The sequence below is a fragment of the Symphalangus syndactylus genome, chromosome 4, assembly GCF_028878055.3.
Source record: "Symphalangus syndactylus isolate Jambi chromosome 4, NHGRI_mSymSyn1-v2.1_pri, whole genome shotgun sequence".
Classification (NCBI taxonomy): Eukaryota; Metazoa; Chordata; class Mammalia; order Primates; family Hylobatidae; genus Symphalangus; species Symphalangus syndactylus.
The window spans coordinates 120738842-120760867 of record NC_072426.2 but is presented as its reverse complement, the minus strand read 5'-3'; the positions used below and the strand labels follow the sequence as shown (position 1 = coordinate 120760867).

The window sequence follows — 22026 nt, the reverse complement described above, 5'->3', positions numbered from 1 at the left end:
ATGAATACAGGAAAAATTTTACTTGTATTAGCAATGTAATAGGTGCAATTTAATGCTTTTAATTTTTAGATAATATAACACTTTGAATGAAAGAAGAAATGATGTTGGGATGCTGGGAGTGGGAACATCAGAGTGAGAATTTATTAGTGAATCAAATCCACATCATAAGTGTTTATTCAGCTTTTTATGGTCTAAGGTACCATGATCTATTTAGTCAAGTGGAGATTATACAGTGGCCACCTATGGTATGTAAGTGTTTTTATGCAGCAGCCTTTAACATCTAATATAATGTAGATGTAACCCAAAGAGACCCTAGACTTTCCTACAAATGACTGAAGGGTCTTATTAATAGATGATAAAATTATTTCTGATCTTTGTGTTTACCATTGCAATGGGAACATTTTTGTCAACGGTATGATTGCATTTTAAATTACTAATGAAGTTTTTTTTTGTGTTTTATTTTTAATAATACATTTTTATTTTGTGTTTCACAGTTATAGCCATTTATTTATTTATTCCTGGGCTCAGGTGATTCTCCCACCTTAGCCTCCTGAATAGCTGGGACTACAGGCATGCATCACCATGTCCAGCTAATTTTTTGTATTTTTGGTAGAGATGGGGTTTTCCTGTGTTACCCAGGCTAGTTTCAAACTCCTGGGCTCAAGCAATCAGCCCACCTTGGCCTCCTAAAGTGCTAGGATTACAGGTGTGAGCACCGTGCCCAGCTGACATAAATTTATAACAAGGATACCATTCTAATTTTCTAATTACTGATTGAAGGCACATTTTTATGTTTTAACAGTAACAATTTTTGTCCTAACAACAATTATAAATGTAAAATAACAGAATATCTGTAAACGCTTTAATGTTCTTTAGGAGAGTGAGCCTTTTATTTCTATAATGATGAGACTCAGGTTCCCTGATAAAGTGATTGTCAGGGAATGAGTTAGAATGAAAACCTCTTCTAAAGTGTATGCAGGCTAATTAAATAGGTCATTATACACCACTTGTGTGAGATTATAGTAAATATAAAAGAGTACCACAGATGTGTTATAAAGTTCCTAATTTCATTCTTATAATTGCTGCTATGAAAACCAGAAGGTAAAGAAAATACCATCTAGAAGTTCACAGAATTCAGAAGGGCTTCTTTAGGGAACGCTTAACAATCATGTGTGCGGATTCTGGAAAGAATTCAGAAGGGCTTCTTTAGGGAACGCTTAACAATCATGTGTGCGGATTCTGGAAAGACTTCAGGACATTTGATGGAGTTTTCGGAATTGGATAAAGGGATGCTTCTGGTGTTGCCCTCTTTTTAAAACTTATGAAACATTTCAGTCTTTCAAAAAGGCAGGGAGAAGAACATAGCAATATGGTGCACTTATCTCTCACTCAATTAAACATTACAGATATAATTGAACAGTATCTTTTTTTATGATAAATTTACCAGGTGAAATATAGGATTTGCATATCCTGGAATCTCCTTTTGACAAAGTTTATTCCATCTAATATGTTAATTTTCCCTTTATTGCCAAAAGGGTGTCAAATGGGTATTCTTGATAAAATGCTCTAGGTACATAATTGTCGGAGCCAAAGATGGCGAATAATCAGCAAATGTGGAAGGCAATTCTAAACAGCAAAGGCAAGATGGTTAATGCTTTAATTCACTTGAAGCTAATCAACAGCTGTCCTGGGCACCAATTCTCTTGACTTCTCTTTTTTTTGAGAAAAGTGCTTTTCTAAGCCCAGCAAAAGAGCAAAGGGAAAGAACCACATTACCTGTCAACACTAAGAGCGCAGAGGTTGAGGACGGTGATCCCCACTGAGGACTTCTGCAAAAAGGGGAACAGCTTGCAAAGAAATACGCCAAAGTCATTGTGATCAAAAGGCCAGCGCCCAGCCAGCAGCTGAAAGAAGGAGACACAGTGGTAAGAAATGGTAGAGCTGGCATGGAGCATCTGGGCACTTACAGTTGTAGTTTTGTGTCCCAACTTCTCAATTTTATTCACAGTGCTTTCCAGTTAGCACTGTAGCAAAAGAGTATTACTATTGTTATTTTTTTCTTTCAGATTTTAAAGCCTCAGCAATTTTTAGTCTGGAAAGATATCAATATAATTTATTATTATTAATATATAGTAACATGAATATATTGTGATATATTTAATATATAATACTTAATATAGTGTATTAATATTATAATACATACTTATATATTAAATATATTATGGTTATATAATACATTTTAATAACAGAGGAGATGTGCCTTTGATCTCACATCAACTAGTCATGCTGCCTACTTTTCAAACAGTAGCAAAAGTTTGGGATTTTGGGAGACAGCTCAGCTGAGAAGCAGACAGTGGTTTTTTATCTGTGCTTACTAAACCATGAGTAAAGCAAATAATTTCAACTACCAGAATTGGCAGATTATATTATCTCTGAAATTAAGAATGAAAGGTTAGGGAGAATACTGGAAAAAAAAAAGTGGTGTAGAAGCTACTAATTTTGGCAGCTAGCTAACACCTAAAGCCAATTTGAACTTACATTTTCCTCTGTGCTTAAGGGGCTGACTGTGCTTCAATAGATGTGATGTAAGTGGCTTTTCCCTATGTGGGCTCAAACTTCCCCTTACTATACAGAAAAATGTGGTTACCTTGGATCTGTTGGTATCATATGCAGAAAAATCTGTTCTTCCATGTTGACAATTTCCAATCTTGTTTGTAAGGCAAGAGTGGACGCCCTCTAGTGGCTGTGCTGGGTAGCAGGCACATAACAATAGCTACCAGTACTCTGTATTTGTCTAATTAGGTATTATACTAGGAGCATGGGCTTAAATAATAGCTCAGCTACCTAAAAAGGGGAAGGAAGTTCCTGCTGAACATATGATGCCTTTTCAAGTGTGAAAATCGTATTGATTTCCTTTCTAATTTTTTGTTTAGTGACTCAATTTAAACTTACTCAACTCACTAGGAAACAGTATCCTACTAACTTTACAAACTCCTTTTTCTTTTTTTTTGAAAAGTTCTTTTTGCCATAGTAAATCTAAGCTAAGCTTTGAATTTCTTTTCTACTATTTCCAAAAGATGATGTGAGGTTTAATTTCATGGTCAGTGTGATCCATAACATGAGTCCTTTGAAAGAGATTGGGAAACCAGTAGCCCGTAGATAAAGAATGAGAACTTGGTTACACAGGGCAGTCTCTCATTCTTTGATTTTTGGCTAAGACCCTATAAAACTTCATTATAGAAGTTTTCCCTCTTTAGTTTTCAAGATTACTTCCCTTTCTTCTAAATAGTTTTCGAAAAGAAACTTTTTCTTCAATCCAGTTGTGCCTCTGGTTTCTTCTTCATCTCACTATAAACAGTCTCAATTGGTCTCTTCTCAAAATTTCCTCATAAACTTTTGTCCAAGGACAACCGCAAAACTCTTTGCACAAACACTGCCTTCATTTCTTATGGTTTTCATGAAGCTGACAAATAATTATGCCATTGCTGACTGCTGGTTATTAATGCTTGGTGCAAGTGAAGACTTAAAACACTATTTCTGGGATGAATCACCCTATAAAAACAAGAAAACCTGAAAACTACTTTTTATAGAATAAGAATTTAGAATTCTGGCCCAGAATTATAATTCTTCAAAGACCACAGATATGTAATTAAAACAGCGTAGGCACAGTTATGAGATATACTCTGGAATGGTTGAATTGTTTGTTCATTCCCAGAGATTAAGAGGACCCTGATAATCCACATGAATGGATTTCCCAATTTACACATCTAACAATGAAAGAAAAGAAAAAGATGTTCTTGCTTAATAAGGGAGACTCTGAAATCCTGTGAAGGTCTCAGTGGCAAGTGCTAAGAAAATTATCCAGAAAAACCACAAATGATCATGGATTCTCTCAGATTCTTCCAATCTCAATTACATTTTTTCCTTTTATATGCTTTCTTAAACTTTTAACTAGGATTAGGTTAGGGTTAGGCATAAAGAAGGACAGAGAGGAAAGACATCATGGAATCAGTGCAAAGCAAAAAGATCATGGAATTGTCTTTCTTTGAGACAAATGGGTGTGTTGTTGGTGGTATTCTTTTTCCTTTTCCTAGGAATGAGCATTGATTCTCCTTGGGAATTATAGATAAAGGGGAAGGAAAGAAATCATTGGAGAAAATTATTAGGTGTAATGACTGTGTAGACTTCCCTAACTTGTATCTCCTTCATTCTGAAAGGATGTGTGGGTAGTAAGTGTCCAAGGCTGCTAGGAGGAAATTAGGTCCCTGCCTATAGGCAACATCCCCCTCTTTTCCTTTTCCTCTCTGGTTCCATGTGGCTTCCTCAAAGAGGCCCTCATTAACTATCTAACCTCAAGCAGAACCTGCTTGTTAATGTCTTCCATGGAACCAATGTTGGAGCAGTCCTACATTCAAAATCTCCTTTCAGCTTGCTCTGCTGGAGCAGAAGCAAGAGTCCTCATGGAGGCAAACAGTGGGGCTCATCAGTTTCTCTTATTTAGCAGAAGCACTTGGAGCTTCTGAAGGACTACTGGGAATGCATCCTGTTATTTACTAGCACTTAAAATTAAAAATATAGTACATAAGATGGTAAAAATTAAGCTGTATAAAAGCTTATCTAATGAAAAGTTAAGTCTCCCTTCCAATCAAGGCCCCCAAACTCCCTGCCCAAAGGCAACCACTGTTAATTGCTAAGTGTGTTTTCTTCCAGAAAACATCCTACGTACATAGAAGCATATGCTTTTTTTTTTTTTTCAAAAAGAAAACAAGTGGGAACATATGGAAATAATCTTTTAGTACTCTATTATGATCTTTTTTTCCCGGAGTAATTTTCTGGAGAGCAATTCTATTGCTTAATCAAAAAGTTTTGATTTTTAAAAGCATGTTAATGAAATAGACTAGGAGAGGAATAAATAAGTAACTGTTTAAGAGAATACATCCTAGACCATGGCAAAGAACTCACTGATTTCATTAATGTTAACAAGCTACTGTCCATTCAATGAAAAAAAAAAAAAACAAAACAAAAAAACCCAAAAGAGTCTGACAAGCTGACGAGTCGTATTGGTTCAAAGGGTTAATCAGGCACCTCAGATCAGTCATAGCTTATTTTTGTTACAAAAGAGTCTATGTATCCTAATATTTATAATTTGCCACCCTCATATTTATAATTTCCAAGGACATTACACAGTACCTAGCACATAGTATTTGTTGGATGAATGGATGACTCCAACTATTAAATCAGATCATATTTTCATGGTTTGAAATGAGACAGTACCAATTTTGCCCTGAAAACACATTCACTTTGAAATTTATTTTCTATATGAAAGTTGTTTATCAGTATCTCAAAGTAGTGCTCCCACTCTTTATGTTGAAAGAAACCTGCCATCGAGTTGTTTGAGGAAGTGGGAGAATACTGTGCTATTTAAGAGCCTAGGCTGAAGAGAGGCTGCCATTTACTCTTTGCTTGGAGACATCTCACTTTGGACTGTGATGAGACTGCCCACCTTCCTAAGAGCTGCAGGGCAGGCCCTCAGAAGTGAGGCACATCCCGTGGTCTAAATGCACATCATGTTCTCCTCTTCTCAAGCAGATCACAGAAGAACACCACAGAAACAATCACGGAGACACAGAAGGCAATCTGATGAGCCAGGATTTTACATGCCTTTGTTCTAACTCAGGGGATTTTTTTATAGTTGAAATATAATTAAAGCCCCTGATCCCCACCTGAAAATGAAAGCGCTTCTAAATGGCAGAGATTAATATAGGAATTTTGCATTTGTGTGGTTGATTTGGATTATATCAAAATCAACATCATAAAATTGACAGGCTGCATGTTTTAACCCGTCAAAAACAGATTTAGGTAAGAACTTGTACCGTATGATACACTGATATGCACCCTGTTTGTAGAATGGATAGAGCCAAATGCAGGATGTACATTCACCACTGTATTTAGTGCAATGCAAGATCTCACTTGGTTGGGACCTCTTAAGTACGGGGAACATATCTGTTTACATTAGTTTTCTGGAACATACTGACAACCAGAAAGTAAACAAAAATGTAAGGAGCCAAACAGTTGTGAAATTTATGCCCTAAAGCTCATGTGCTTTAGTCCTCAGCAAACTGCCTGAGTCTTCACCAGAGGGGGACTGATTCTCACTTTACACCCAGTGGTGTAAAGCTTAGCTCTTATTGTGCTCTAGCCCATTGCACATCCAGAGCTGTTCATTAATAGAGACTCTCCAGAGGCATAGTTCTCAGTGTTGCCTGTATATTAGAATGATTTTGGGAGCTCTTCCATATCCCAGTGACTTGGCCATCACCCTAGGCCAGTGCTTATCCACCAGGGGACAATTTTGCCATCCCCCTTCCCCCCACCACCACAGGGGACACTTGGCAATGTCTGAGATATTTTTAGTTATTACAGCTGGGGGTGGGTGTGCTACTGGCATCTAGGGGTAGAGGCTTAGGATGCTGCTAAACATTTTGCAATGTACAGGACAGACACCCCCAACAAATAATCATCCCCCTAATCAAATATCACTGGTGCTGAGGTTAAAAAACTGTGTCCTAGACCGATGAAATTAGAGTCTTTGGAGGGGGACATAAGCATTAGTAGTCTTTAAGGCTCCCAGGGGATTCCCAAGGACAGCCAAGGTTGTGAATCGTTGCTGTGGAGCAGCAGCTCCCAAGACTTAGCAGCTGCAGAATCACCTGGAGGGCTCATTGAAACACAGATGGCTGGGCCCCATCCCCAGAGTTTCTGATTCAGTAGGTCTGGGGCAGGGCCTGAGAATTTGCATTTCTAGCAAGTTCTCAGGTGATGCTGATGCTGCTGGTTCACCAACCATACTTTGAGGATCACTGCTCTAGAGGCACCATGGTCAGCAAAAATGACAGCTGACAGTCAAATGGAACAAGAGGAGCAGAAAAAGGTATAAAATATAGTCACAAGACATAAAAGATCTTGGGCTGGGTGTGGTGGCTCACACCTGTAATCCCAGCACTTTGGGAGGCTGAGGTGGATTGATCACTTGAGGCCAGGAGTTCGAGACCAGCCTGGCCAATGTGATGAAACCCTGTCTCTACTAAAAATACAAAAATTAGCCAGGCGTGGTGGCACGCGCCTATAATCCCAGCTACTTGGGAGACTGAGGCAGGAGAATCACTTGAGCCTGGGAGGCAAAAGTTGCAGTGAGCCGAGATCATGCCATTGTACTCCAGCCTGGGCAACAAGAGTGAAACTCTGTCTCAAAAAAAAAAAAAAGAAAAAAAATCGTAATGTTTGGGGCCGTGTAGCCTGTATCCCCTTACACTCTCACCCGAAGACATCAGTTCCTAAAGACATCAGCACATAAAGTCACAGTACAGTAACAGATGTTCTACTGCCCCAGGCCTCACCAGCTTAGCACTACAAAATAAGGCTGTTCTCCCCTATATTCAAGATGGGTTGTGAACCTATAAGACTTAGGTTCAAGTACGAGATTGACCTGTTGCTAACTGTGTGACCTTGGGTAAGCCAGTTCCCTGTTGTAAGTCTGTGTTTCTGTATTTGCTAAATGGGGGTAGTTCTCATACCTGCCACAAGGATATGATGCTCATTTGGGGTGCTCAAATGGGTTAATGCATATGAAAGAATCCTGCAGACTGAACATATACCACACAAACGTTATTTTGAATTGCTATAATTTGTAATCATAAACTGAAATGTACCATTTATGCACAACCATGAAAATATAAATGAACTTATGCCTCTTTATCCATTCCAGATGTTAGTATACCCTGCTACTTAATCCTATTACTTATACAGTATTTTTGTTATTGTCATGGCATCTTAAAATGGTACAAATAAAACTAGTGGCATATTTTTCTTTGTGCTAATTTTCCTCTCACCCCATCCTGTGAGGCCGAAGGATTCTTCTCCTCTCCTTTATCTCCTGTCTGTCCTAGACAAGAATGAGGGATTTACAAGCACAGTCTGTAATAGCTGCAAACCTCAAAGCAAGGAAAACCTTCTCTTCCCTTCAATATGAATTATTATAGGGTCACTTAGAATTGGACATGACTGACCAGGTATCAGGCTTTAAAAACTGAGGTTCTGAGGTTTTTTTTTCTCTCTTTCTGGCGGAGGGACTGGGATGTAAAAGTTGGTACCTAGTTGACTCAGTAGCAAACAAAAACATCTTCCAACAGCACAGACTGAGATGATTATAAAGCTTGTGATGCCCAGGACAGGCCATTTATGAGAACGTGCTGTCTGGCCACTGCAGATCTCAAATCAGATACTACGAAATAAGTCACTGTGTGTGACCAATAATAGATTTTGTTCTTCTGTTATGCATTAATTGCTTCAGGATTGAGACAGAGCATTCATACAAATGTCATAAAAGCTATGACGTCTCCCTATCCCCTATCCATACACTTTTTCCTTTGAACAGGCTTTTCTTGCCTCCTGACCAGTGCAAGAATTCAGGATGTATGACAAATGCAGAGTAGAGCAGAAATTCCATAAATGGTTTTGACTCTGGCCTTAGGTGCCCTCCATGAGCTGGGGGGATGGAGAAGCCCTCCTTTTAATCAAGACAGCTGGCTTGGCATAGTAGCTCGAGCGTGGGCCCTGAAGCTGGATTCCTTGGGGCAGACTGACCCTAAGCTCTGCTGTCTTCCTGATCTTGTGACGTTGGCGTGCTCGTTAACCTCTGTGCCTGTTAGTTTTCTCTTCTATAAAATGAAGATCGTTCTGGTAGTTACCACAGAGGATTACTGTGGGCCAGAGAAGAGAGAGTCCAGAGGAAGGGCTTGGCAGAAGTCAGAATATGGAAGTGTGAGCCATAACTATTGATGGTTCATGGTTATGGTCACCCATGGTCCAGGTCACCAGGTGCAGGGTGGTGGCAGGCCACACAAGAACAAAAGACCCCACTCTCTAGGAACTCATTCCTAGAAGATAAGCAGAAATAAGGGCTTCTCAAGAAGCTCTAAGCAATCTTCCCTGGGGACTCCACAGAAGAAGAGGGTGGTGTGACCTAACAGTAAAGAGAACAGGCTCGGATGACTTTGTCCCCTGGCGTGACTTAGACATGTTAACTGTTCCTCATGGAAAACTGCAGATAAAGAGAGTGCCCATGCATATGGTTGATGTACTAAATGGGTTCATACATGAAAAGCACTTACAGCAGGGCCTGATCTATAGCAAATCATAAACGTTAGTTCCTGTAGGAGATGGATTCTGAGGAACTGCTTCTTGCTAAACTGCATTTAGATGGAAAGAGATGGAATTGTTGCTACTCACTAACCACATCTTTCACTATTGAATATTCGGTGTTTCAGTCTCTGCTGAGGTCTTCACTTTTTAGAATCTGAAATACATAGATGTTAATAACAACAAGGTGGATGAGAGGAAACAAGGAGAAAGAGAACTTTTTAAAGCCAGAGTTCCAGAGCCATGAAGATTTTTTCCTTCGAGGACAGATTATTCACCCAAGATATGGGCTTATCACCCCTGAGAATCTCAGTCACCTGAAGGCTGGGAATCAAGAGGAACATGTCTTTTTAATAACTCTCTTTGCTGTAAGAGTACCAATCCAAAAGTGAGGGACTTGAGGCTTTTACTTATTTTGTAAGCATACGACCAAAGGATCACTGGATAGAGAAGAATGGAACTTTAAAGAAGAAAAATTAGAGAGCCTCAATATTGAAATTGCAAGGTTTGTGCTGATTGTGTGTGTCAATACTTTAAGGTTTAATTCATAATGGAGAGAAGACTCATGCTAGAAAGAAAGAAACTTGGTTTTCCTGGAATGGAGAAAAGATTTTCCATGTGTTGTGAGTGGAGCCCTACATTTTGTCGTAACAACATACAAGCACAGTTTTGGGCCTTATTGTGTATCTGGGTCAGAGCTCCCATCACAGAAATGGGGTGCTCTGACCCGGACAGATAATAAGTCCCAAAACCTAATGGAAAAGTTTTATAGTTGATTTTAATCATCAGTCTCTATGGTCAGACATGCTAGTGCCTATTTAAAAGAAACAGGCAGGCAAAACCAAAGCAGAACAAAACAAGATAAAACAGAATAGCAGAGATCCTCACATATAGATTTAGGTAGTGGATCCCAAAATCTTATCAGTGATGTAGGTGATGATGAATAGGAAAAAGGGAAAACAAATGGCATATTTGAAAACATGCAGCTGATTTAATGATCTAATGTATAAGTTCTGAAGAAACTTAAGTTCTTTATTGTAAAGTGTGTCATGTGGTCACAATTATCTTAAGTGGAGATGGAAACAATGAGTCAACAAAGATATGGTATGCAGCATGAGCAAAATAATACCATATGTGTGTTCCGGGAAAAAAAGAATAAAGTAGAATAAAGCTGATGCTCTCACTGACTTGATGGTAAATAAGGTTGAGGTGATTTTGAATATTTAACAACAGAAATACATTAGAAAATAAAACTTCACAATTACTCATAATTGGGGCATAAAGCAAAATAGAAGACGAAGTCAGGATGGCTGGCTTACTAATCATATTATGAAACTTCAGATAAGAATGGCATACATTTTAATAATTCACTATAAAGTTTTAGAAGCCAGGCTGTCTTCTAGGGAAATGCAATTTGTGGTGTCGAGAGTATTAAAACCACAAAAGTTCTATTGAATGCAGAGATGGAAGGATGGAACATACTGAAGGAGAAGTTAGAAATGCTGGCTTCCAGTCTAGCTCTGTCAAAAATCTAGAAGATTTAGCTCCCTCCTCTGCCAAAGAAGAAATGTTAGGCTAGAACGAGATACTCTGAATTCTCTGCCAGCTCTGAAATTGTATATTATTTTCATATCAGAACTCTAGTCTGTAACTAGTTTATCTGAAACTATTATTAACTCCATTTATCTCTAAACTAACCTGCACCCTTCCCTGTACTGTATATGATTAATTTTGCTTTCTCAATTTCTTTTCATTCTTCTCATGAAAGAGTGCTTTAGTCCCTTTTTTTCTACCTAAAAAGATTAAGGATGTCAGAACTTGGGGAATCCCACAGATTGAAGCCTTGAGACTATTTATTTACCTTGACTATATGAACACTATTTCATTACTCCCAAAGGAAAAGCTAAAATACATAGTAAATTTGCCCAGTGAGCTGTAAGCATCATATTGTATACACAATTTGAGTTATATATAAAATGTAGAAAAAATATCAGTTAAGTGGCAATTTTAAGCTTCCAACCACGGGTCTGTTATAAACAATAATGTAAAATTAAAGCTTTTTGAAAAAGTTATAAAAATTAGTTTGATGTTACTTTATGTCTTATGGTCATTTGGAAATGAGATAACATTAGGTTGTACTAGCCTAGAATGATAGATTTTTACCTAGTTTTACTTCTCGTCTTGAAGTTTGATATATATTGTATCTCCACTATAAGCATTTTGTTTATTTTTAGTAGAACAACAAATATACAAATTTGAGGTCTAATACAATCAGCCTACAGTGACACTGGGCTCCTTTCCTAGACACCTGCAAACCCAGAGAGCCTTCTTTTGCCATTTTCTTGAGATTAGGACCAGTGTTCTATTTCCTTTCCATCTCTCTCAAAGGACTAGATACATTGTTCTACACGCAGCAATTGCCTAAGAAATATTGACTGCCAAGAAAACCAGCCATTTAAGTATATTTTGTAAAGACAAATCTGATCAACACTGTTCATCTTAGGTTTCAAAAATTATAGCATTTTACACTTGGATGGGAGCTTAGAGATCATCTAGGTCAGTGGTTCCCAACCTTTTTGGTACCAGGGACCCGTTTTGTGGAAGACAATTTTTACACGGACCTAGCAGGGGGGGCAGGATGGTTTTGGGATGATTCAAGCATATTACATTTATTGTGCACTTTATTTCTATTATGATTACATTGCAATATATAATAAAATAATTATACAACTCACCATAATGTAAAATCAGTGGGAGCCCTCAGCTTGTTTTCCTGCAACTAGATGGTCCCATCTAGGGTTAATGGGAGACAGTGACAGATCATTAGGCGTTAGATTCTCATAAGGAATGCATAATCTAGATCCCTTGTGTGTGCAGTTCACAATAGGGTTCATACTCCTATGAGAATCTGATGCTGCTGCTGATGTGACAGGAGGCAAAGCTCAGGAGGTAATGCGAGTGATGAGGAGTAGCTGTAAATACAGAGGAAGCTTCACTCGCTTGCCTGCCACTCACCTCCTGGTGTGTGGGCGATTCCTAACAGGCCATGAACTGGTACTAGTCTGTAGCCTGGGGGTTGAGGACCCCTGATCTAGATCACTGGTTCTCTCAGTGTTGTATGCAGACCACTGGGGAACCCTGGGAACCTTCTGTGAGCTCTGCAAAATCAAAATAACACTCAGAGGTTATTGCCTTTTTTCACTGGTTGACATGTGCACTGTTAGTACAAAAGGGATAGTGGGTAAACTGCTGGTGCCTTCGCATGAATCATGACAGTGGTACCAAACTACCTAAAGGTCATTGTACTCTTCACCATCACACATTTGCAGGAAGAAAGCTGATGGTGCAAAAGAAATAGAACTTGAACAAAGTCATAGGATACAAGATCAATATGCAGAAAACAACTGCATTTCTGCATACTAGCCATGAAAAATCTAAAAAAATTTAAAAAAATTCCATCCAAAACTGTACCAAAAAAGAATAAAGTAGTTGAGAATACATTTAACAAAAGAAGAATTGATATTATTAAGATGGCAATTCTCCCCAAATTCACCTAAAGGGTCAATGCAATTCCTATCCAAATCCAAGGAAACTAACAAATTCATCTTAAAATTTACATAAAAATATAAGGGATCTAGAATAGCCAAAACAATTTTGACAAAATGCAAAGTAGGAGAACTTATAGTACTTATTTAGAAACTTACTATTAATATAAAGCTCCGGTAATTAAGACAGGATGGTATTGGCATAACAATAGAACACAGCTCACTGGACCAGAAAGAAAGTCCAAATACAAGCTCTTATATTTATTGTCAATTGAGTTTTAATAAAGGTCCAAGGCAATTTAATGAGAATAGTCTTCAAAGAATGGTGTTGAAAAACTGAGTATCCATATGCAAAAAAATAACTTAGATGCCTGCCTCATATCATACACTAAAATTTAACCAGAAAAGATTACAGACCTGAATGTAAGAGCTAAGCCTCTAAAACTGTTTGAAGAAAACATAGGAGAAATTCTTTGTGATCTTGGGTTAGGCAAAAATTTCATAGATAGGACGCTAGGGCATGATCCATAGAAGAAAAATTTGATAAACCGGATTTGATCAAAATAAGAATTTTTGCTCTTCAGGCTGGGCGTGGTGGCTCATGCCTGTAATCCCAGAGCTTTGGGAGGCCGAAGTGGGTGGATCACCTGAGGTCAGGGGTTCGAGACCAGCCTGGCCAACATGGCGAAACTCCGTCTCTACTAAAAATACAAAAATTAGCCAGGCGTAGTGGTGCATGCCTGTAATCCCGGCTACTCTGGAGGCTGAGGCACGAGGATCGCTTGAACCCGGGAGGCGAAGGTTGCAGTGAGTGGAGATCGCCCCACTGCACTTCAGCCTGGGTGACAGCGAGACTCCATCTCAAACAAAAAAATAAATAAATAAAATAAAGAATTTTTGGCCGGGCGCAGTGGCTCACGCTTGTAATCCCAGCACTTTGGGAGGCCAAGGTGGGCGGATCACGAGGTCAGGAGATTGAGACCACGGTGAAACCCCATCTCTACTAAAAACACAAAAAATTAGCCGGACATGGTGGTGGGCGCCCGTAGTCCCAGCTACTCGGAGAGGCTGAGGCAGGAGAATGGCGTGAACCTGGGAGGCGGAGCTTGCAGTGAGCCGAGATAGCGCCACTGCACTCCAGCCTGGGTGACAGAGCGAGACTCTGTCTCAAAAAAAAAAAAAAAAAAGAATTTTTGCTCTTCAAAAGGCATGAAGAAAATAAGAACAAATCTGCTAACTGGGAAAAATATTTGCAAATCATACATCTGATGAAGGACTTCTGTCTAGAATCTGTAAAGAACTCCTACAACTAAAATAAATGCTTAATTAAAAATGTGCAAAGATTTAAATGAACATTTCAGAAAGCAGATATATAAGTAGGTAAGGACATAGAAAATGCTCAACATCCTTAGCCATTAAGGAAATGCTAGTTAAAACCACCATGGGATACCACTATACACTATTTGAATGGCTGTAATGAAAAAGACTAACAATAATAAGTGTTGGGGTGAGGATGTGGAGAAATTAAAACCTTCATATAAAGCTAATAGGAATGTGAAATGGCACAATTTTTTTTGATGTTGGTATAATCTACCAATGTCATTTCCCCAGTTTCACATATACTAATTTGTGTGCATTTAGCTCTATGCAATTGAGTAACATGCGTAGGTTTGTGTATTTATCAATCAAAGTCAAGATACAGAACAGGTTTATCACCGCAAGGACCCTTTTTGATGTCCTCTTCTACCCATATTTCCCTTCTCTCCCCTTCCCAATCCTAACCCCTGGCAACCATTAATCTGTTATCCATCTCTATAACTCTATCATTTCAAGAATGTTATATAAATGGAGTAATATAGTATGCAATCTTTTGAGATTGGCTTTTTTCACTCAGCACGGTTCTCTGGAGATTCACCCACATGGTTGTGTGTATCAATGACTTGTTTCTTTTCATTGCTGAGTAGTAGTCTCTGGTATGGATGTACCATGTTTGGTTTGACCACTCACATTGAGGGACATCTGAGTTGTCTCCAGGGTTTGGCTATTACAGGTGAAACTACTGTGAGTGTTAATGTACAGGTTTTTTTTTTTTTTTCCCTCAAAATAAGGAACTTTGGCTTTTTATTCCTTTTAAAAGTTTCTGTAGTTGATTGTTTTTCTCTTCCTGTACTATTCTCTTTGATTCTGCACTACCTCAGCTCCTCAGAGATACAGCAAGGGCAGAGAGTCCTCATTGAAAAACCGTTTCCTAATTTTACATGCTAAAAGCTAATATTTAAGAGAAATCCTCTTAATCCTCCAACCCTTATTCCCATTGTGAATAACCTGGTTTAATACAAGTTAAGTCTATAAATAAATTTGTTCTTTCTCCTCAAAAAACACTGAAGAAACTTTACAATAGTTATAGGTTTAGAAAATTTACCGAGAGAAAGGAAAGTATTGCCACTTAGCCCCTATTAACATACGGTGTTCAAGCCTTCCAGTATCAACGCGTTTTGCTTAGCATTGCTGTTGTTTCAGTAACATGCTGGCTAGGAGCTATCTTAATCACTCATTTCGTCTCCTTGATGATGTCTGTACTCTGGTTTCAGCTCCCACGTGTTTATGTGGATCTCTTTTACATTCTGAAGACCAATTTCTTTTAAGAGTTCCCTCAGGTATACCACAGGTTGTTTTGCGATGTCCACCAAATCTTAAGATGATAATATTGATATTTCTAAAGGCTGAAAATAGCATGTCTGAAACTTGTTGTTTATTAGCTGGAGCTTGTTTTCCATCTGCTTTCTCTTTCCTTTCATATTCAGTATTGTATTGATTAGCAACAGGTTCGAAACTGGCTGTTACAACTTTGTCCAGTTGTTGTGATAGCCTTACAGGTTTGGAAGATTCTTCTATTTGCAATCTTTTTAATCTCATGTACTTTTCACTGGCAGTCTGTTGGCATTCAGTTCTTTGTACCACTATTCCTTCCAAAGACAGCTTATCTGATGAGCTCTCAGAAAATATTGTTCATATACGGCCTCCAACATTTTGCAAGACAAATGGATGTTCTTTATGAGCACTGACTGAAGCTGCTTTTCCGCCAATATCATGAATCTTTGCAAGATCTTCAAAGTAAATGACACCTCAGTCCTTCCTTGAGTCTTGGCAATCCACAGTTTCCCAACTTCACCTCTTCCAGGGGCTTTAGCTCTTTGCTGTGACAAATATTCAGGAACCTGCGAGGATACTGGGAATCCGGGGAAAGAGCAATGTACAGGTTTTTGCATGAACGTAATTTTCACTTCTCTGGGATACATGCTCAAGAGTGCAACTGCTGGGTCTTATCGTAATTGCATATTTAGTTTTATAAGAAACTGCTGGCCGGGCGGGTCACTCACGCCTGTAAATCCCAGCACTTTGGGAGGCAGGCGGATCACGAGGTCAGGAGATTGAGACCGTCCTGGCTGACACGGTGAAACCCCATCTCTACTAAGAATGCAAAAAATTAGCTGGGCGTGGTGGCAGGCACCTGTGGTCCCAGCTACTTGGGAGGCTGAGGCAGAAGAATGGCGCGAACCCGGGAGGCGGAGCTTGCAGTGAGCCGAGATAGCGCCACTGCACTCCAGCCTGGGCGACAGAGTGAGACTCTGTCTCAAAAAAAAAAAAAAAAAAAGAAACTGCCGTCGGGGCAGGGTGGCTCACGCCTGTAATCACAGCACTATCGGAGGCTGAGGTGGGTGGATCGCCTGAGGTCAGGGGTTCGAGACCAGCCTAACTAACATGGTGAAACCCCGTCTTTACTAAAAATACAAAAATTAGCTGGGCATGGTATTGCACACCTGCAATCCTAGTTACTCAGGAGGCTGAGGCAGGAGAGACTTGCTTGAACCTGGGAGGTGGAGGTTGCAGTGAGCTTAGATCATGCCATTGCACTCCAGCCTGGCAACAAGAGCACAACTCCATCTCCAAAAAAAAAAAAAAAAAAAGAAAAAAGAAAAAAGAAAAAAGAAAAAAGAAACTGCCAAACTCTCTTCTAGAGTGGCTCTACATTCCGTTTCCACCAGCAGTTTCTCTTCATCCTTGACAGAATTAGGTGTTGTCTCTCTTTTTTTTTTTTTTTTTTTTTTTAAATTTTAGCCATTCAGATAAGGTGTAGTGATATCTCACTGTGGTTTGACTTGATTTTCCCTAATGGCTAATGATATTGAACATCTTTTCGTGTGCCTATCTGTCATCTGCATATACCCTTCAGTAAAATTTCTGTACATGTCTTTTGTCCGTTTTCTATTTGGATTATTCATTTTTTTTACCACTGAGTTTTGAGAATTCTCTATATTCTAGATATGAATCCTTTTTTTTTTTTTTTTTTTTTTTTTTTTGAGACAGAGTCTCACTTTGTTGCCCAGGCTGGTATGCAGTGGTGCAATCTCGGCTCACTGCAACCTCTGCCTCCCAGGTTTAAGTGATTCTACAGCCTCAGCCTCCAGAGTAGCTGGGACCACAGGTGCATGCCACCATGCCTGGCTAATTTTTGTATTTTTTTTTTTGTAGAGACAGAGTTTTGCCATTTTGCCCAGGCTGGTCCTTAACTCCTGAGCTCAAAGCAATCTGCTTGCCTTGGCCTCCCAAAGTGCTGGGATTATAGGCGTGAACCACTGCACCTGGCTGTTGTCTTTTCCGCCTCTTAACAGGGTCTTTTGCAGAGTAAAAGTTTTTAATTTTGATAAGGCCCAATATTTTTTTCTTTATGGATCATGTTTCATGAGTTTCCCTGTTGAAGCAGCACAGAAATTATAAATTTTTAATATATCTTGAGCTTTGGTACATGTCTTTTTAATATTCCATGTGACAAAGAATTGGTGGTGATATTAACGAATGTAGTTTTTTGATATTATATAATTAAATAAGGCAACATCGAGAAGATCCTTATAATTGGTAAACTAGTAATTCCTAACCACCAATGTCTGATGTTGCAAAACCATGCTTATGTAAATGATCTATGCAAAGTACAGGAGAGACAACATATTTTAATGTAATAGTGTCTGAAAAGTTCATTAATATGGTTTCAGATTACACATTGCAACTAATCTTTACAAAACTGCCAATGGGAGAGTTTTGATGTAGTATCAAAGAATATTCACAATTATCTGAAAAGATGATTAAAATTCTCATCCTTTTTTAAACTACATTTTTTTGTGAGGCTAGAGTTTTTTCATATGCTTCAGCCAAAACAACATAGTACAACAGATTGCAGAAGCTGATATGAGTTTTAGCTGTCTTCTATTAAGCCAGACATTAAATAAACAGACTTGTAAAAATGTAAAACAATGCCATTTTTCTCACTAAATAATTTTTTTGTTTTGGAAAATATAATTTTTTTCATAAAAATATACTATTTATGGTAACATTTAATGGGGTTATGTTCATGAAAACTAATAAATTTTTTAATAAAATGATCAGTTTTAACTTGTAACATTATAAATATCCATCAATATAACATAGATGAAGAAAAATTTGGTGTCCTCAATGATTGTTCAGAGTATAAAGGGATGCTGAGAACAAAAATTTGGAGAAACACTGATCTAGATTAATACTCTGTTTTGACGATGAAACTCTGAAGGTCACATAGCTTGTCAGAGCATCTTTATAATAATTTTAATATTTAATTTTCTTTGCTGGTATGGCAAAAAAATTACAATCTGTATTTCTCTTCCTTTCAAAATTGTGGTAATCACTTTTTTGAAAGAGGTGGTTGCAATTTCTAATCGACTGTAACTTTTAACATAATTATTTCTATCTACAATGAGCAATATAGTGGCAGGCATCAATATGGTTCAATACAGAGGCAGCTGAGCATTTGTTTCTACACATGGGAACTAAAAGATCTTTTCCTGCTCTTTCCTGATTCCTGTTCCCTGTGATTTCTGCTTGTCCTGGGAGCTCTGCCTAGATGCTGGAAGCTCAGTAGATTGAGAGTCTTGTCACTTAGCTCGGTCAGGACAAGACTTGCAACCAAGGTATTCAACCAGTTGAGTAGATTATGTATTACCTACATTAATTTAGAATTGGCTTTCTATTAATTTCTGCTAAAAAGAAGTGTGTGTGTAGGATGAATTCAACAAAGTGAAGCCTCATATCTACAAATATTTTGTACAAAATAAATTTTAAAACATATCTGAAAAAATATAATGGTGTTTTACAATTCTCCCAAATTTTGAAATGACATTTCTCTTTTTTATGAAAACTAAAGCTCTCAAAACAAACTCAAGGCTGAACAAAAGAAAATGTAAAAAGATTATTTTATTTACTGGAAAGCCATTGTTTTCTTCAAAAAACTAAACCTATGAATTTAGGTATAAAATTTAAAAGTCAATTTCAGGCTGAATTCATACTACATGAAGTTATAAACTAAATAAATGAAAAAAAGCAGTCATATCGGTCCTAAAAATATGAAGTATTTCAGCAATTAGGCTAAATACATATTTTTGAAGAGATATCTCCCATTCTATTATCCTAGATTATTTCCAAAAAAGCTACAGACATGTTATCACATGACATTAACACTCAGTTGTCGCCGTAAAGTTGTCATTCAGAACGTCTGTCTCAGTCCTCAACTACTGCCTGAACAGTAGAAAGGTCTGGGGTAAAGTTTGGATATTGGCTGCTAGGTTTTTCATTATGATCTGTGTCAAAAAATGGGAGTCGAAACTGGATGGAACTTAGCTACTAAAATTCATAAATTAGTTTTCAAAACTGTTATATTTGGAAAAAGTACAATTCGTCAGACTCAATGCACAGGCTTATCTTGGTTTCAACCTGAAATATCAAAAAGCTGTTCAAGTTGAAGATGAAAATAATTTGGTTCCATTATGAGTACTTTTTTGATATATAAATGACTGGGCAAAACTGGCACAAATGCGTCACAAATCCTTCTTCTAAATATCAATAATCTAATAATTAGAGTTTATATATTTGACAATTTTCAGGTGCATGAATTCTGAAATAATTTAGTGTACAGGATCCACTGACAATCAGTGATTGCTTCAGAGTAGAAAAAATATCTAATTTTCTATGATACTTTCTTGAATTAGTGTCCTTTTCATTATGGGTAAAAATGTATACTTTTGCAAAAGTAAATGACACATTAAATTATCATTGGGCATTTGATTCAGTGACCCAATACGTTTTCCAAAATTAGTTTCCTATTTTTTCACCATTTTTTATAAGTAATCTTATTGTATAGGAACAAAAAATCTTCCTCCCTGACATTTTCTATTTAAGATAATCCAAAGGAAAGAGAAATGCCTAATCTAAAAATATGTTTAGGCAATGGGGAAATAGGAACTCCTACATTGCTAATGAGAGTGCAAGACAGCACAATTATTATGGGGGACAATTTGGCAATTTATATCAAAGTAATACAGACACTTGACCTATGGCACAGGAATCCTATGTGTGGGAATTTGTCACATAGCTGTACCCATAGATATAAACATGACATGCACATGGTTACAATTGTAGCATAGTCTGCAAAAGCGAAAGATTGGAACAATTGATTGTATAACCTATGGCACTCTCCCACAATGGGATACTATGAAACTATTTAAAAAATGAGGCAGCTTTTCATATATTGATATTCGGAGAGCTCCAGGATACACTGTCAATTGAAAAAAGCAATGTACAGAACATTGTGTAATAAACAGGGGAGAGAATAGAAATATATATTTGGATTTTCTTATATTTGCATGAAGAAACACTGGAAAGATACAGAAGAATCTTTTAAAGGTGATTCGCTACAGAGGGTGGGAGTTGGGAAATTTGGTGATCAGGACTGGTCTAAGAGGAAGACTTCTCAATGTATGCCTTTTTCTATTTTCTTGATTTTTGATCCATTTGAATATATTCCCTATTCAAAACATGAAAAATTAGGATTTTCTCTAATTTATACAAAGGCATAAATGTGCGAGACTGTACCTCCTACTAGTGTGGGAACTGCCCCTGCACAGGCATGTTTTTAGCAGAGAAGAGGTAGTCTGAACAGAATGTGGCATGTACCAAGGATCACAACCCCAAAAGTAATTGAAGGACAAATATTGAGCCCTCAGGCACTTAACTTTTCTCCACTCATTCATTTATCCAAAATTTCTGGCTAAGAAAAATATACTTCATTAGACATCTTCGGTTCTAATACCAGCTTTTTCTTCTGGGCCATTTCTACAAATAAACTAAATGTTTATCACTTCATGAGGGTTCACTGGAGCTACTGCAAGCAAGTAAAGAATTTCAAAACCACAAGAGAGATGGGCTTTGGTGTAGATACTGAGAGGCTCTTACACCAGCCTGTTTGGAGGGCCGATCCAAATGAGTGCCTCTGCAAAAATCATGAATAGGTCAATGCTCTGGTTCTTCAACCTGCTTTCACATAGCTGGAACTACATATGTTGACTCCTCACATTTTGAGAGTCCATGCTCCCTCCCTTTCTTCCTCAAATATATGAAATGTTACTTGGGTGCTGGCAGAATGACATGGTTGAGTCCTAAGGATGGGTCTCCACTACCCAATTCTGCTTTTTTTCCCTCCATCCCCTGTAGTTCCCTTGTCCTTTCCTCCCAACATTTTTTTTTTTCCTTCCAAGCTGGAGTGCAGTGGGAGCAATCATGGCTCAGAAGCCTCGACCTGGGCTTAAGTGATTCTCCCACTTCAGCCTTCCAGTAGCTGGGACTGCAGGCACGTGCCACCACACTCAGCCAATTTTTGTATTTTTTGTAGCAATGGGGTTTCATCATGTTACTCTGACTAGTCTCGAACTTCTGGGCTCAAATGAGCCTCTGGCCTTGGCCTCCCAATGTGCTGGGATTACAGGCATGAATCACCACACCTGACCACTAGCAGTTTGGAAAAATCTAATGTAAACAGAGAACATCTGTGTCACAAAAAATAACATGTATGCACACACACATACACCTAGTGTTAAAAAATGGAATATATTTCTTATCTTATCCCCCACTTTGCCCTTTGTCTAAGACATGGCTTTTCTGTCCATTATTAAAGAAATAGTCCCTGATTTTTACAGCATAGAGGTAAGAAAATTCATCTGTTTTTAGTTATGATCATGTAATTCAATTGGTCCATCCAAAGAAATATAAAGTGTTGTGATTTTCTGACTGAGTAACTTCAAGTATGTAAAGCTTTATCTTTCAGACTTTTAGAGGCTGGGTGTGGTGGCTCACACTTGTAATCCCAGCACTTTGGGAGGCTGAGGCGGGCAGACCACCTGAGATCAGGAGTTCGAGACCAGCC

General features: G+C 38.2%; 1 protein-coding gene and 1 pseudogene across 2 annotated transcripts in view; both read right to left on the bottom strand.

The window, feature by feature from the left end:
* Window positions 1-22026, bottom strand: part of EDNRA (endothelin receptor type A) — a 62779-nt gene that overhangs the window by 20870 nt on the left and 19883 nt on the right. The window contains exon 3 of one of the 2 annotated variants that reach the window (XM_055276080.2): window positions 1777-1904. The exons of the other annotated variant lie outside the window; for it this stretch is intronic. Coding sequence (XP_055132055.1) covers window positions 1777-1904 — 128 coding nt within the window. The remainder of the gene's footprint in view (window positions 1-1776; window positions 1905-22026) is intronic. 2 annotated transcript variants of the gene reach the window in all.
* LOC129480392 (general transcription factor IIF subunit 2-like) lies at window positions 15287-16042 on the bottom strand (annotated as a pseudogene).